This window comes from Pseudorasbora parva, chromosome 12, assembly GCF_024679245.1.
Source record: "Pseudorasbora parva isolate DD20220531a chromosome 12, ASM2467924v1, whole genome shotgun sequence".
Lineage (NCBI taxonomy): Eukaryota > Metazoa > Chordata > Actinopteri > Cypriniformes > Gobionidae > Pseudorasbora > Pseudorasbora parva.
The window spans coordinates 29,159,016-29,175,571 of record NC_090183.1 but is presented as its reverse complement, the minus strand read 5'-3'; the positions used below and the strand labels follow the sequence as shown (position 1 = coordinate 29,175,571).

General features: G+C 37.7%; 1 protein-coding gene across 3 annotated transcripts in view; it reads left to right on the top strand.

Annotated features, from left to right (window-relative positions):
- Positions 1-16,556, top strand: part of pde4ba (phosphodiesterase 4B, cAMP-specific a) — a 198,531-nt gene that overhangs the window by 122,275 nt on the left and 59,700 nt on the right. Inside the window, exon 1 of one of the 3 annotated variants that reach the window (XM_067459786.1) lies at positions 10,769-10,875. The exons of the other annotated variants lie outside the window; for them this stretch is intronic. Within the exon in view, the coding sequence (XP_067315887.1) occupies positions 10,784-10,875 (92 nt within the window). The 5' untranslated portion in view covers positions 10,769-10,783. Of the gene's footprint in view, positions 1-10,768; positions 10,876-16,556 lie in introns of those variants that run through there. 3 annotated transcript variants of the gene reach the window in all.

The window sequence follows — 16,556 nt, the reverse complement described above, 5'->3', positions numbered from 1 at the left end:
CTGTCTCTGGGGACATGCCTTCCAGACATTTCAAAGTTTGATTGACACATTTTGGACGAATCATTTTGGAGAAATCTTGAAAAAACTGCAAGGAGACGCAGTGTCCGGATTACCGTTAGGACTCACGGTGTTCCGGACGGCTGAAATTTTCAACTCACTGTGTTTCGGACAGGTAAGGAGGAGTCGTTTCTAATATAAAACGCAAACATTTTAACAACTATAAGTTGGTAAAATAAGGATATTAATCTTCATATGTTGTATATTTATTATTTATAAGTGTCTATACACTGTTTTGATTGACGATTGCTCCTGTGAAGCACATGACAGTCCAAAATGGTGAAGAAGACATGCATTTTTAAGCTTTTCTGTAACTTAGCCTAATGTTAAAATTGTAATGTTACAATACTGTTGTGAGTTATTGTAATTATGGCTTTAAGTGTTTTTAAAGCATTATGTTTTTCTTTTTAACAGGCGAGGAGAGAGGCCAGGACACACTAGGGAAAGGGGGAGACCTGAATGCATTTTTTGATGTTCATTTTTTTATGTTATTAAAAGTTCCTTTTATAAAATGGTCTAGATTCATTTTTATTTGGTCCTCAAATAACTTATTGTTATAGAAATTACGTTATGATTAATGTTATTAACGTTACTTTTATGGCTTAATTATAAGTAATGTTAACTTAAACATATGTTAACTTAATGGCTTGATATGTTGTGAAATTGCATGTTATTATTAGTGTGTGCTGTCCTAACGTTAACCAGATAACGTGAAATTACGCAGATGTGTTGAAATGATTTTTAAAACAGCATCTAACATGAACGTTAATTTAACTTGAGGTGTTTTAATGAGGTTGCATTGATGCGCAGCTGCCACTCAAATTCATGTCGCTCAAAGTGCCTCATTGAAAGTTTATATGCCTTTAAAATGTACAAATATTTGCAAATTTAAACTCATAATTATTTTATAAGACCATAAGAATGTTTTTTTGTGTAATTTGCTGGTGGGCGACCATAGGTAAGCATGTTTTAAGAGCCAAGGTATTCTCCCCTCTTCCCTTAGTCCAGCCGGAAAACCCTCCCCCCGCCATTTTTTGAACAGTCATTGGTGCACGTTAAAAACTTGCGTTAATTTCTTTAAAATGACTGGCTCTGTGAACACAATGTATGTTGGAATTGAAAGAGGAGGAGGCAAAGATCACATGGATATATATAGATGCCGTGACCAGGAAGTGTTTATTTATAGAAATCGCGGAAAAGTTCAAGTGTCCGGAATACCGTGATGTCCGGAATACAGTGAGTCTACGTTAAGTTACAGCAATAACGTTACAGCATATACTGTTTTGACATGTTAAGAATAACAGTTATTTCACAACATTTAAACTCATGTAACAGACATTTTAGAAGTAAAAATTAAACATTTAAAAGTAATTCAAGTGTAATCAACCGGTCTGTTATCCCATTTCCACCGTATCAGCGCTGTTTCTCGAGCCTGAGATGGACTAATGAATAACGTTAAGGTCTGCGGGTGGACTTTGAACTTGAGGCCGGTTTCATTCATAGTTGAAAGATGCTGCGAGGCGCCAGACTCCATAACCTGACAATAAACAAACAGTGCCCAGTTTAAATAAGATTTTATCATCCAAATTCATTATATTCATTATCTTTACGAATAAATTTGTGTGTTTTGAGCAACACAGCAGGCGTTTCAAAGACCAACGCCACACGTTAACTTAAGGTGACTCACACTGCGTCTCTAGATGTTGTTTTGAATTAAACAAAATGCCTTTTAGCACAGTATTGATTATATAGATAAAACAAAACATACAAACCTGAATTTCACAGAGGAAATGCCCCAATTCTGCGACGCTGAGAAGAAGAAACTGCTCTTGTGACTGAGGAGAATTCAAATATCCGCACTCACTCAACCGTCGAGCTGTCGTCACGTCAGAGGGTGGGGGAGGGGTGCATTGTTTTAATCGAGTAAACTTACTCAATTTCTTCAGTGTGTGCTAAATATTAATAATCTTGATTTTAATTAAGTAATATTTGTGGTTCTTAAAACATATCGGTTTAATTCTCCATTCTCAAATATTTTGAAATAAATTTCACAAATGTATTAAGCATATTTAAAATAAATAATTGGTTATTTGAATACTAAATTATTTTAGTGAATTTTTTTTAAAAATAACTATACATTTTAGACAAAATTAACTGTTGGATTTTTAGTCAATTATTTTGGTATGTTTAACTAAAACCATCAAGTAAATGATATTGAGAGATTTTATTAAGTTAATAAAGTTAATTATTACTGTGATATTTACTAAGCCACTGAATTATTTTTTAGAGTGTACATTAGTATAGTAAATCAAGCTTGCACGTGGTGTTATACATGCAAACTCTCAGTGAATCAGCTCCTTAGTCACCTAGCCAATTTCATGACTATTAACTAATGTTTCATCTTCTGGGAAAAACATTGCCTACCGTATATGGTTGTATCACACTAGTTTTGAATCCATAGGTTATTTCTGCTCCATCAAATGTTCCCCGTGGGTTTGACACAGCCTCTGTGTGTCCGTGTGCACATGCACCTGTTTTATATAGGCTAGTTTATTGAGCGGCTGCGCTATCTTGGCCTTGTTTCACAGTAATCTGTTAACCCTCCCAATTAGAGTGGCAACAGTACACCATCCACATTTATCTCTGTCAAGCTGGCCGACTGCTACACACACACACATACACGTTTGTTTTTGTGATATATGGGGACATTCCATAGGTGTAATGGTTTTTATACTGTACAAACCGTATTTTCTATCCCCCTACACTGCCCCTAAGCACAGGAAACATTCTGCATTTTTACTTTCTAAAAAAACTCATCCTGTATGAATTATAAGCATTTTGAATGGTGGGGACATGGCCAATGTCCTCAAAAGTCACCCTCTCCTTGTAATACCTATGTCATACCCATGGCATTATACACATTTGTGTCCTCATATGTCATAAAAACATGCCCACACATAACCCTATACCTAGGTCAGATTCTTGCGGCATTGCCAATATTTGTACTGGTAAAAAGCAGGATCCAATTATCACCTCTAACTTATTTAATAGACGTATTTAATACATGCTTAATACACAATAATGAAATTATACCATGGTTGGCATATTGCAAACAATTCTCATGGTAATGGAAATGAATTCTTAAAAGAAGCATGTATATAGTTTCTTAGCAGTTTGTATAGCTATTCGCCCTACTGGAAGTCACAGAGGGTGGAATGTTGTAAATGTGTGTCATCCACATGTTACAGATATTAACACCCACACATGCAAGACACACTAGGTGAAGATTTGCTTCGGGAGGGGCAAAGTCACAAACCTGGTTGCTATGGAAACAAGGGCAGGACATTAAAGGGATTAAGCGTCGCGGTTGCCTTGACCACAACGCGTGTGTGCACTTGCGTGATCGTGACTAGCATGAGCATGAATACCACGTCATCGGAGTGTGGTGACGCTGTTTGCACATCATCATGAATTCCGTGGAGCCGCTGCATCCAGAGGAGCCAAGTTTTTCTAGTGATTTATTGTGCATCATGTGCAAATCATCTGTTATTTGCTGAACAAAGCCACAGATGACACATGAAATGACAGGACTTTAGCTGGATGGTTGGTTTTGGCTGATTGTGTTCGGCATGAATCTCGGCATGAATTTGAGAACACAAATATGGCTGCTTGTATTTTATTTAAAAAAAGGGAAAAGAAAAAACGAATATTGTAAAATGTATTTATTGTGAACAGTTCTTTCTGGTTCTCAAATCTGATTGGCTGAGAGCCTTTTCCAGCCGTGCGATATCCCCCCAGTATTAGCACTTGAACCCTTTATATTACTCCGGTGTGGCAACTGTGCCTTCATTTTTAAAAAAAAAATTTTTTTTTAAACAATTACTACTGTTGTTGTGTCACCAAATGTAGTTTAAAGAGTTTTTTGGTGAGAATTAAAAAAGACCTCAAATATGTTATTTATATATAAACATAGTGCCTAAGGCTATTTACAATTTGTTCTGAAGTTTTCGGAGATTAAACTCCAGGCCGTCAGTGGCCTTTCAGTGCTCATGTACCTGCAGAAAACAGCTCCATCTTGGCTAGTCCTTCAGGAATTTGCAGCTTATGTATACAGTGGATAAACATGAGATATAATTAATTTGGTGTATATTAAACAGGCAATCTTATTAATCTATTCAATGTTTCATGGCAAATCGATTTTGGTAAAGGGGAAAATTATTATTTCATAACTGACCTCCGAGGCCATGGTTCTCAGTCGGAAGAGGGTGGTTTGCCTGCTTCAGGTTGGTGGGGAGTTCCTGCCTCAAGTAAAGGAATTCAAGTATCTTGGGGTCTTGTTCTCGAGTGAGGGAAGGATGGAACGGGAAATCAACAGACGGATCGGTGCAGCTTCTGCAGTAATGCAGTCATGGTGAAAAAGGAGCGGAGTTCTCGATTTACCGGTCCATCTATGTTCCTACTCTCACCTTTGGTCATAAGTTGTGGGTCATGCCCGAGAGGACAAGATTCTGGATACAGGCGGCCGAAATGAGCTTTCTCCATAGGGTTGCTGGGCGCTCCCCTAGAGATAGGGTGAGAAGCTCGGTCACATCGGGAGGAGCTCGAGCTCGGAGTAGAGCCGTTGCTCCTCCACATCGAGAGGAGCAAGCTGAGGTGGCTCGGGCATCTGTTTTGCCTCCTGGATGCCTTCCCAGGGAGGTGTTCCGGGCATGTTCCACCGGGAGGAGACCCGGGGAAGACCTAGGACACACTGGAGGGATTATGTCTCCCGGCTGGCCTGGGAACACCTCGGTATTCCCCGGAATATCTGGAGGAAGTGTCTGGGGAGAGGGAAGTCTGGGCATCTCTACTTAGACTGTTGCCCCTGCGACCCGACCCCGGATAAGTGGAAGATGCTGATGATGACGTATGTATCAGAGCCATGTTGGATAATTATGTTTAGGCTATATTAAACTTAAGTCCTGTATGGCCTACTAAAGTGCTGCTTTTGTACAAATGAACTGAATTTGTACTGGATTATTTGCTTGTGTTTATTTCCTATTGTCTTTTATAATAGCTATTGCTGTTAATTGAAATAGTATAGTTCAATAAATATTTTATATTAATAATATGCCATATTTGGTATAGAGAATGGGTACGTTAGTAATTGCAATAGTTGACGTCAGTGACAGTTACATTTTTACCACATTAGATGGCAGCAAAGTCAAAAGGTCTTTATGAGTGACTGGTTGTAAACAAGGAAGTTGTTATTATAATATAATATAATATATAATATAATATAATATAATATAATATAATATAATATAATACATTAACTATATCCTATTTGACATAACATTGCATAATATTGGAACTTATATTTACACTAAAAATGAAGCAAGTAGACTTACCGGTATGTAGGCTTTTTAAATACCCCATGTTTTATTAAAAATAAAAATAATAATTATTTCAGTCTGACATAATAGTCTGTTAACTTGAAATAGAACTGTTTAACATGAACTTCTGCTGACATGTAGGTTATATTATGCTCTCAGATAATGTCAGAGTGACCTTGAAGTGAGAGAAAACACAGAAACTCTGACTTATACAGACAGTAGAAAATAGAGAAAAAAATACTTTTTTTAATCAAAATGAGCACTTTTGTTAAAATGGGCTGACTGGACATTCTGTTGTTTCAGGAACACTATCATTTTTTATACTGATTGTTCAAGTCCTCCTCCAAAATTGCTTCTCTGAACTTATCAAAAGTCATAACCTTGGTAGCGGCAGATCATCCTCTAACAAATTGCTTGTATGGTGGGCAAATTTCTATGGTGGTATGGTTTTTTTTGCAAAAGATGTCTAATGATGCTTCAGAGACGAGTTCATACATTTGAAACCGTGACAACTTCAGAGCCAAATACAGAATAGATGCCGTGAGTTTACAAATCTAATTTGGAATCAGGGGAACAATTATGGGCCCTATAATTCACCTGGTGCAATGCGACGGCAGGCATGTTTCTTGCTAGCCACATGGTTTAGATATCCAATGCACTCGTGCCCATCTGTTTGCTAATGGATGTGTTGGTCTGAAAATGAGGTGTGTTCAGGCGCATTGTTGGCACGTTGCTATTTTGAGGCAACTGAATACGAACTACAATGCCACTGACCAACAAAACTCTAGTCTAAAGTCAATAGTGCAGTATTTTTTGTGTTATTTAAAGGGTGCATTAGTAATAAGCGCCTATAGACGGGTTCAAAACACGCATAAACTCTGATTATTACACGCACAGGGACACGCAGCAGCAAACAAACATTTTTTAAATATTACAAATAAACATTCAGTCTCCTCTGCAAATTCCCCAATGTAAATAGTGAATGACATGGTGCAAATGCAACTGGCTTTTAAAGGGAATGGGATTGGGAATTGGGAATGGTTTATTGCATGTCACGCTCCAAACACACCCATGACTCATTTAGAGACTATAGGTACAACCCTTTTGGACCATGCGCCTGACTCTCCGACCATTTTGCATCATTAAACTAGTAAAAGTGCACCTGCACCATATGCTCAGATAGGGCCCTATGTCTTATGTTGAAATATCTTTATTATTGCATTAAAGCCTGGTTGAAGAGTAAGTGCAGCAGAGTAAAAAGGACTAGTCCATGCAGCATATGGCATAGACGTTGCCAACGGGATAGGCCATTGGCAGGTTCTAGTGTACGCAGCTTCCATGCCTTGTACATATGCGCAACAGCTGTGTTTCATGTTCCAGCATTTTGAGAGCCAAGTCTATCTATAAGATGAATTTACAGCATGGGTTACTGTGTACGAAACAGGTATTATATCAGGTGGTTTCTCAGGTCCTAGTAAAAAGCCCCTGCTGAAACCTGACCCAGTAAACTTGCCTCCCAAAGACCATCTTCTGATCAAACAACAAACAATTAATAAAACCAGTTCCAATTTATGTCCCGTTTATATGCAACGCCTGCATGTCGCTATTACATTTCCATGATTTCCTGTAAGATAGACCAAAATAACTAAAAAAATAGAAAACTTTTGTTACAACCAGAACTGCCAGTTGATTCAGCTTTTATTTTATTTATTTTTAGTGGAAAAAGTCGAATTGAATCAATCTCTGGTTTAAACCCAAGGCTGATAGACATTTGTTAATGCACTACATCCACATGTAATACCTAAATACAATATGAAGTCCATTAACACTTGCTGTGGATCATTTATGTGAATGTGTTGTGTTTAGATATAACTTAATTTTGTTGTGTGACGAGTTTCGGTTAGCTGTGTTCTGGTCTCAAATTCCTATCAGTAGTCTTAAATCTACCATTAACGATGTAAAATATCTAGCTAACGCTGCTGGGGTGTGTGATTTAAAATGATTATGGCAGCTAACATTATGTAGATGTCCATTTGTGTGATTAGGACAGGAATAGTTATCTAGCTGGAAATTGTTCAGTAATGACAACTCTCGAAGTGGATTAATTCAACCTATATATATATATATATATATATATATATATATATAAATCACAGGCTAGGGTATACAAAATCGTATATAAAATATATAATATATATAAAAAATATATAAAACAATCAGAAGTATTTCCAAATCCACATAACCATCGTATACCCTAGCCTGCGATATATAAAATCGCAGGCTAGGGTATACGATGGTTATGTGGATTTGGAAATACTTCTGATTGTTTTATATATTTTTTTATTTTATGTATTTGTTTCACTTTTATGTCTAACATAATGCTGTTTTGTTTTCACGACTGTTCTTAAGATTGACAACTTGAAATTATGCCACTGATAATAATTCACAGATCAATTCATAGGCTATTGGAAGGCAATTATATCTTTGTAATGGGCAATTGTTTTCCATTTGGGTCAACTTCTGAATCACAAGGAGTAAATATTTAAACAGTTATTAAGAATATGTTTCCAATGTAATACTGTTACATATCATAAAAAAAATTAAATAATATTCACTGTTCATATCAGTGTATTGCAGGTCTATGGTCACCACCTCAAAGAGCATACACAGAGAAGTCCAAATTAAAGAATCCCCCATCGTAAGTACACACTGATGGCCTAAGACACGAAACGAGCAGTTTGTGTGAGAAAACGAACAGTATTTATATCGTTTTTACCTCTTGTACACCACTGCGTCCGACTGATCCGAGGGCGCGCGTGCGTGCGTGTTTCCTGTGGTGTACAAGAGGTAAAAACGATATAAATAGTGTTCGTTTTCTCATACAAACCACTCGTTTCGTGTCTTAGGCCATCAGTGTGTACTTACGATGGGGGATTGTTTAATTTGGACTTCTCTGTGTATGCTCTTTGAGGTGGTGACCATAGACCTGCATAATTTGAGGCACAGACAAGAACGGTTTGACCTAAAATGATCAAAATGGAAACTACTGAGGAAACAAATACTCCTACATCTCGGATGCCCATGAGGTAAGCTAAAACATATCAAAATTTAATTTCAAAGTGAACTATCCCTTTAAGGAGTAATGAATTTTAGAGATAGTTTTATACAGGCCCTTGTAAGCGAATCAATGGGTTTTTGTAAGAAAGATATCCATATTTAAAACTTTATGAAGTAAGATATCTAGGTTCTGCCCGACCACCTCCATATTCAACTTACAGAAAAAGCATAACTGGCGCAACATATGATATAAGATTGTAGTGTAAGCAATTTTGAACTGACAGAGGCGTTATACTTGCAGTTGAATACGGAAGGCAGTCTAGCGTATAGGCCTATATACTATTGCAAGTATTGAGACACCCCTCCAAATTATTAAATTTAGGTGTTTCAATCACTTCCATGGCCAAATGAATATAAAATCAAGCACCTAGGTATGCTGACTGCTTCTACAAAGTCCATTCGTGAAATGTCCTCAATACTAAATATTCCACAGTCAGCTGTTAGTGGTATTATAACAAAGTGGAAGCAATTGAGAACAACAGAAGCTCAACCACAAAGTGGTAGACCACGTAAAATCACAGAGAGGGGTCAGCACATGATGAGGCGCACAGTGCACACAAATTGCCAACTTTCTGCAGAGTCAATAGCTACAGACCCCCAACATTTGTGTGACCTTCAGATTAGCTCAAGAACAGTGCGTAGAGAGTTTCATGGAATGGGTTTCCATGGCTGAGCAGCTGCATCCATGCCTTACATCACCAAGTGTAATGAAAAGTGTTGGATACGATACAGTGTTGTAAAACACACTGCCACTGGACTCTAGAGCATAAGAGACGTTCTCTGGAGTGATGAATCACACTTTTCTGTCTGGTAATCTGATGTATGAGTCAGGGTTTTGCAGAGAACGATACTTGGCTGACTTCATTGTGCCAAGTGTAAATTTTGGTGGAGGGAGATTATGGTGTGGGGGTGTTTTTCACGGGTTGGGCTTGGGTCCTTAGTTCCAGCGAAAGGAACTCTTAATGCTTCAGCATACCAATACATTTTGGACAAATTCATGCTCCCAACTTTGTGGGAACAGTTTGAGGATGGCCCCTTCCTGTTCCAACATGTCTACACCAGTGCACAAATCAAGGTCCATAAAGACATGAATGAGCGAGTTTGGTGTGGAGGAACTTGACTGGCCTGAACAGAGTCCTGACCTTAACCCAATAGAACACTTTTGGGATGAATTAGAGTGGAGACTGTGGCCTGCCAGGCCTTTTATTCCAAAATCAGTGCTTGACCTCACAAATGTGCTTCTAAAAAGAATGGTCAAAAAATCCCATAAACACACTCCTAAACCTTGTGGAAAGTCTTCCCAGAAGAGTTGAAGTGGTTTTAGGTGCAAAGGATGGGATCCAGAACATTATAAGGAAACCTACTAAAAAGATAATTGTAATTATCCCTTGCATCCTTTTTTTTTTTTACTGACCTCAAACTATTAAACCGTAGTGTAGTTCACTTAAACTGTAGCTTTGTATTACTTTGTATAATATATATATATATATATATATATATATATATATATATATATATATATATATATATATATATATATATATATATATATATATATATATATATTCAGAATCTAAATAAAGCTACAATAAAGCAACTGCAAAAATAGTCCTAAATATAGAACTGAAATAGCCAGTCAGGGCCAGAGAGATACCAAATAAAGGGATCATCTGCTAATCTCTCTCCTTTAGGACAGAAAGATACAACTATAATGGATTTTGGATAAAGCATAAATCCTCTGAGACTGCCATCACCACAGAGATCAGCTGGGCGTCTGGTTTCCATTTTCTAGACTGTTACCACGTGTACAGTCTACTTGTTGATGAAATCCATCACAGTAACATTTAAACTGTGCAAGAAAAATAGGTACATGTCTTTTGTCTCTCTATGCGACTGGAAACAGTCTTACTGACTGTGTGATTGCCCCCACACTCCGGATCTTCTTGTTTACTGCTGAGCAGAGGCCACCGTCTTCCTGTTTCTGAAAGTATAGAGCTGCGGTACACACAAGAGAAACAGTTTCTGCTAGGTGTGAGCAGACCTATGATACTCGACCCCCTGAGGAGGTAGAAGCGTGACTGACTGACAATGCAACCAGAGACTCTGACTAACAGATACAGTAACCCTCTCTCCACTGCCCTGAGTCCCTCCAGCACTTTTAACTGGTGGAAGGATGAGTTTAGAGTTTAAAGAGCTTCCACTGGACAACTTCTGAATCTGTCTGGAATTTAAATATGACGGATTTTAACCTGCGAGAGAACAACAGCTTTCTAAAGTCCTGTGTTAGTCTGGGCACCTTCGCATACCGTCGCCACTCTTGGGTCTGGTAAGCATGAATGTGGTTGTAACAACAGAAAAGACCTGTTTGTTAGTTTGGATTAATTGATTTAGCTTGCATAACTTGTTGTTTATGGCAAATCAAACTCATCTAGACAGGAGGTTGTTGCATACACATACAGTTGCATTGTGTTTTAAGAGGATAATGGTACAAATTGTTACAGTTTTAAGCTTAGCCTATCCATTGATTCAAAGCTTTTATGTTTGAATTGTATTGCAGACTTTTAAGGAGTTTGAAAGGCTGCATTTCACCATATAACTTGAAAGTGCCTGCAGACTAAAATCCAGGTGAATGGGGTTTCATTTTATTCATCCAGTTCTTGGTCTGGCGGGAGAATGCTGCTGAGAAAATATTTTTTCTCCAGTATGACTTAAAAAAGAGAGTGAATTTCTCAGAAAATCAGCTATTTTGCTCTTGAAAACATCTGACCTTTTGCCACTCTCTACCATTCACTGTCTCTCAGCTTGTCATTATCGCTCCCTCTCGTTGATACCCAGGCTCAATGGAAAAGCCGTAGTGGTTGATTTATAGATTATTCAAACTTTAATATATTCAGTATAATATAGCAGTATATACTTTTTGTCCTCTCTGACCTACACAGAAGCAAATGGCTGGTGTTTCTACAGTCATTCCTTGAAAGAAATGACTGAAGGTGCACTCAATAAATTCCGTTTTGGTTTGCTGGCTGATACAGGAGTCGGATTTGGATGTTATACTGACACCTAGTGGCATGATGTTGCACCTTGCAAAAACAAAAGGTGTCCGCGCTGTCGTCTTAGAAATGTGTTATTGACATTCTGTCATTATTTAGCGAGTGTAAGTGTCCAACAATATAGGTTTTACCCAGCTAGTTTGTGTAGTCTTTAGCTTGTCATGTGATCTCAAAATGGCCACCCCCATGAGGCGATCCTCTCCGGAAAAATAAAACAGCTTTTAGTGAGCCAGAGTCATAAGTGAGTGCACATGATTTTAAATCATGAGCGTGTAATCTTTTAAACACGCCTTTAGTGTTTAATTAATGGATGTTAATTATGTCAGTTCAGCTCAGTTTTGTGCAGTTTTACAAAAAAATGTTATATCAGATCCAAAAGAGAAAACTTCTTAAAGTGTATGAGCATGAAAGAAACTACAAAATGGTGTACATTTTGTAGAGTTAGAGAACAATTGCCATAGAAGTGCAATAGACTGTCACTTGTATGCCTGCATTGTGATTGAAGGGATTAGATGAACGTGCTCCCCACCAACTCATTTGTGAAGGCTACACATGGGCACACAGAAGACAGCTGTCATGCCTGTACAGCATATCAGCTTACAGCATGCTTTGCAACAGGGTCATGGAATACTCTGCTCTGAGCATATCATGTCCAACAACAGCTCTGTCCCTTCTAATGTTGCAATACAAGTGTCATATAGAAAAAAACCCATGTTATTGTTATGTCAACATACATCCAGAAAGTAGTGATGATCTTGTGGATTAAACTAGCCTACATGATTTTTGTGTTTAGAAATTAGTATGTTTTACGCTCAGATTTACATATATGGCAAAGTGTATATGCCATAGTAAAAGTATCCTAGAAGTAAAATACCATCTAAAAGTATCTTTATTAAAGCTATGGTGGGCAGCTTAGGGCCATGCTTTAAGAATGTCAAGGTTGTTCATTGCTTGTATTTTATATGTGAATAAAATATATTTTAAATAAAAATATATAAAATAAGTTATTTTAAATATAAATTAATATATGGCATATATGTTATTGACTTTTTTATTTTATTTTCATGGCATTTTATTTTTACTTTTTACTTTTACTCATCCTGTATGATTTATAAGCCTTTTGAAAAGTGGAGACATGGCCAATGTTCTCATATTTCACCCTCACCTTGTAATACATATGTCATACCCATGTCATTAAACACATCTGTCCTGATATTTTACAAAAACAGCACATACTCTGTTTTGCTATCTTCCTGGGGACTATCCATAGACGTAATGGTTTTATACTTTACAAACTGCATATGCTATCCATTTACAACCCTACCCTTAAACCTACCCATCACATAAAACTTTCTTCGTTTTTTTATTTTCAAAAAAAGAAAAACATAATTTTAGTATGTTTATCTACTCAATCCATTAATTAAATCATCATGTGTCAGGTGATTTGAGGTTTTACTATCCTTGCAGGGACATTTGGTCCCCACAATGTTATATATCTGAACACACAAACACATACCCATGTCATTATACACATTATACACATTCACAAAAACAGCACATACTCTGTTTCACTAACTTTCTGGGGACTCTCATGGTTTTTACACTGTACAAACCATATATTATATCCCTACCCCTAAACCTACCTATCACACAAAACTTTCTGCATTTTTACATTTTCAAAAGAACTCATTCTGTATTATTTATAAGCTGTTGTACCCATGGGGACCTCCATTTAGGTCCCCACAGTGACACTGTGCATTCAGGTGGAAGTCCCCACCAGGCTAGAAAAACATGTACACACACACACGCACATGCACACTCCGAGTGGTACAAGCCTTGAATACGGTCAGGGCTTATTATCCCTTTCATATTTAACTCATTGCCTGTCCATTGACGTTTGAAACATTCTCATTCCCAGTTCAGCCACATTGAAATCGACCTGAAATGTAATTCACAGCTCCAAATCGCTCGATCTCCACTTCTACATCTCACCTCTTACCTAAGTGAGATTTGAACTGCATTACAGATGAATCTAATCTCAGTGCTTTAATACAGTCTATTTGCTCAATTATGGAATACATTAGGCATTAAGATGTGGACACCTGATGAGAAGCAGTTATGTGTTATTTTTGTGATCAGCAGGCTGTTATCCTAGTAGCTGAAACATAATTGCTTTCCTGTGTTCACTCAAAAAAATGATTCAGGCCTTTCATAGATAAGACAAATTTAAATTATGTTTAGTTTACTTAATTAAATTAAGTTGTGTCGAAATTAGATATGTTGGTGTTCAATCAGCCTAATATATTTAAAACTGAAGTTTACTTAATTAATTTGCGTTAAAACTACATGACATATTTGTGCTGACATAACTAACTGGGCAGTGGATCTGTAGTTCCCTGCATGCTTTGCAAGGGACTGCGCTAGGAGAGAAAATGTATGGATTAAAGTTTTTTATGTGTTTTTCAGTAAAGGGAAAGATGTTGTTAGTTAGTGTTTAATGTTCAGTTATGTAGGACATTAAGGAGTTTCTGTAATTTTGTTGTTACCATTATGCAAAAGAGTGGTGCCTGTTTTTAGGCTGTGCAACTTATATACAAATTCATTGGATGGAATTCCTGCTCTCAATGCATTTTTTTAGTTTGTCCAAATTATGTTTGCATTTTATTTCTAAAAATATGCTCTCAAGTTTTAAAGGCAAATTAAATTGATAAATGTGTTCACCTTACATAATAAACTTTTATAAATTTAACATAATATCATGGGGGGGGGGGGATGCTGGTTCATGCATACTGAGCTTTTTACACTGTTAAAGACTTGAATTCCCATTCTAAACGTAGACAAAGTTTCAATAACTAATGTTGGACGTTTGATAGAGTATTTATTTGTCAAAAATACTCCTTCCGGTTTCTCACAAGTTTCGGAGAGTTTTTTTTTCGAGTATGGCTCGGTTTGACGTTAATAGAGCGGAAGGTCCTTGTATGGGCCGTACGGGCTCTTCTCCCGGTAGGGTGCGCGCGCGCGTGACTAGAGCGAGAGAGGAAATGCATGCCCATAAACACTCGCTCAGATGCAGATCCACTTGTCCGTGAACACTTATAACACGCCGCGCTACCGCTCCACTTTATTCCTATGGGTGATATCAACGCTTCAGCACAGCATTCCAGGAAGGCAGCGCTGCATTTGAACCGATTTGAATGCAGAAATGACGGGAAGCTTCACAACATTGCGTATTTCCATGGTCAATGCTGTCACAGGACTTTACCAAATCATACCAAAGAAGTGTGTTTTTGACGGAGCGGTCCCAGCGATAAAGGTTCGGTCCTGCTTTGGAAGCAGCCGGTGAGTAAAACTGCTTCAAATATCTGTGCTGTTGCTTATCGTTGCGTGAGTAAACATCAGTAAACAACACGACCGCGTGCTTCGTCATTCAAATGCGCTAACGTTACTCCATTGTTGTTCTATATAACGTTACACTAGTCTGATGTTCAAAACCGTTTTGCTTGCTACTGTTAAGTTTTAGTCGCATACAATAGTCCATAAACCGAATCATGTCCTCATAAACTGCGAGTAAACACGCGCAAATGTTGACAGGACACTAAATACAGTACATACCACAGAGACGGACGTCCTGCTGTTGCTGTTTCTCCTGTTCAATTTATTTCAGCCTGATTCTGGATCACGTATTAGCTGAATTCGATCGATAGCATACATGGGTCGATAGCATACTTGGGTTTCTCCACGCTTGAGGACGCTTTGGGTGTGCTCGTCATTCTTTAGCTCCGCCCACTCGATACACCTCCAGGCGCTCGGTTTTTCCGGAAAGACTCAGTACAGCCTATATTTCTTTTATAAATATAATAAAACTAAAGACTTTTCGGATATATGAAGGATGCAGTACTACTCTATAGGTACTCAAGATTGACATGAGATTGACTGAAACTGAGTGTTTCACCCCCCCCTTTAAGTAAATGGCACTTATAAATATTATGTAACAGTGACAAATGCAAATGGTTTGTATTTACTCCAACAAATTGTGTCCGCTTGAATTCCTTTTGTTCATAAACTAAGTTTTTATTTGTAAAAAATGCTCAATATAGTTGTGTGCAACCACTTGACACATATTTTTAAAGTAAATTCAACAAGTCATTTTTGTGAGTGTTTTTGCGAGTCAGATAAGCTTGTACGGAGCGAGCAGTGATCTCGTGTAGATTGGGTCCGCTTGCCTGTCAGCTTCACAGTGGGGTTCAGGTCCTTTTGCCTTCTCACCATTCACCTCTCCATTTCCCTACCTGTGCCCATCTGGTGAGATCACCCCAAACTCTGTCCCTTCATCTCCCCTTCACCCTCTCACATTCATTTCCAACAGTTCCTTCTCACCCTTTCCCTTTCCTTATATCCTTTATGACTTTTTTGCCTTCTGCACTTTGCTTCGTTCACTTTAAAGCAATAGTTCACCCAAAAATTTTTATTCGGTCAGTATTTATTTATTAACCATTATTTTGCTGAGTGTGCTCTTATTCTTATGAAGTACAATTTAATTAATTTCACTTTGTGCTTCATGCAATTATCAAGTCCTTGTGTCATTCCAACCCTGTATGTATTTCTCTCTTCAGCTGAGCACAAAAATATATATATTTTGAAGAATGTTTTTAGCAAACAACAGTATGGTAGTTTCAGTTCAGTTCAGTTTCAGTTCCCATTGACTTCCATTGTATTTTTTGTTCATATAAGTCAAAGGGAAGCGAAACTGTTACCAGCATGCTTCATGATATAATCTTTTGTGTTCCACTGAAAAAAGAAAGTCATACAGGTCGTTGTGACGACACAAGAGCGACATGAGCTTTCATTTATGGGTGAACTATCCCTTTAACTGTTCCTTTTTTCTCTCTTTCTCCTTGGCTGTCCTCTCTCTCACACCTGTCAGAGAACATCACATCTGCAAAGGAATCAAAGAGAT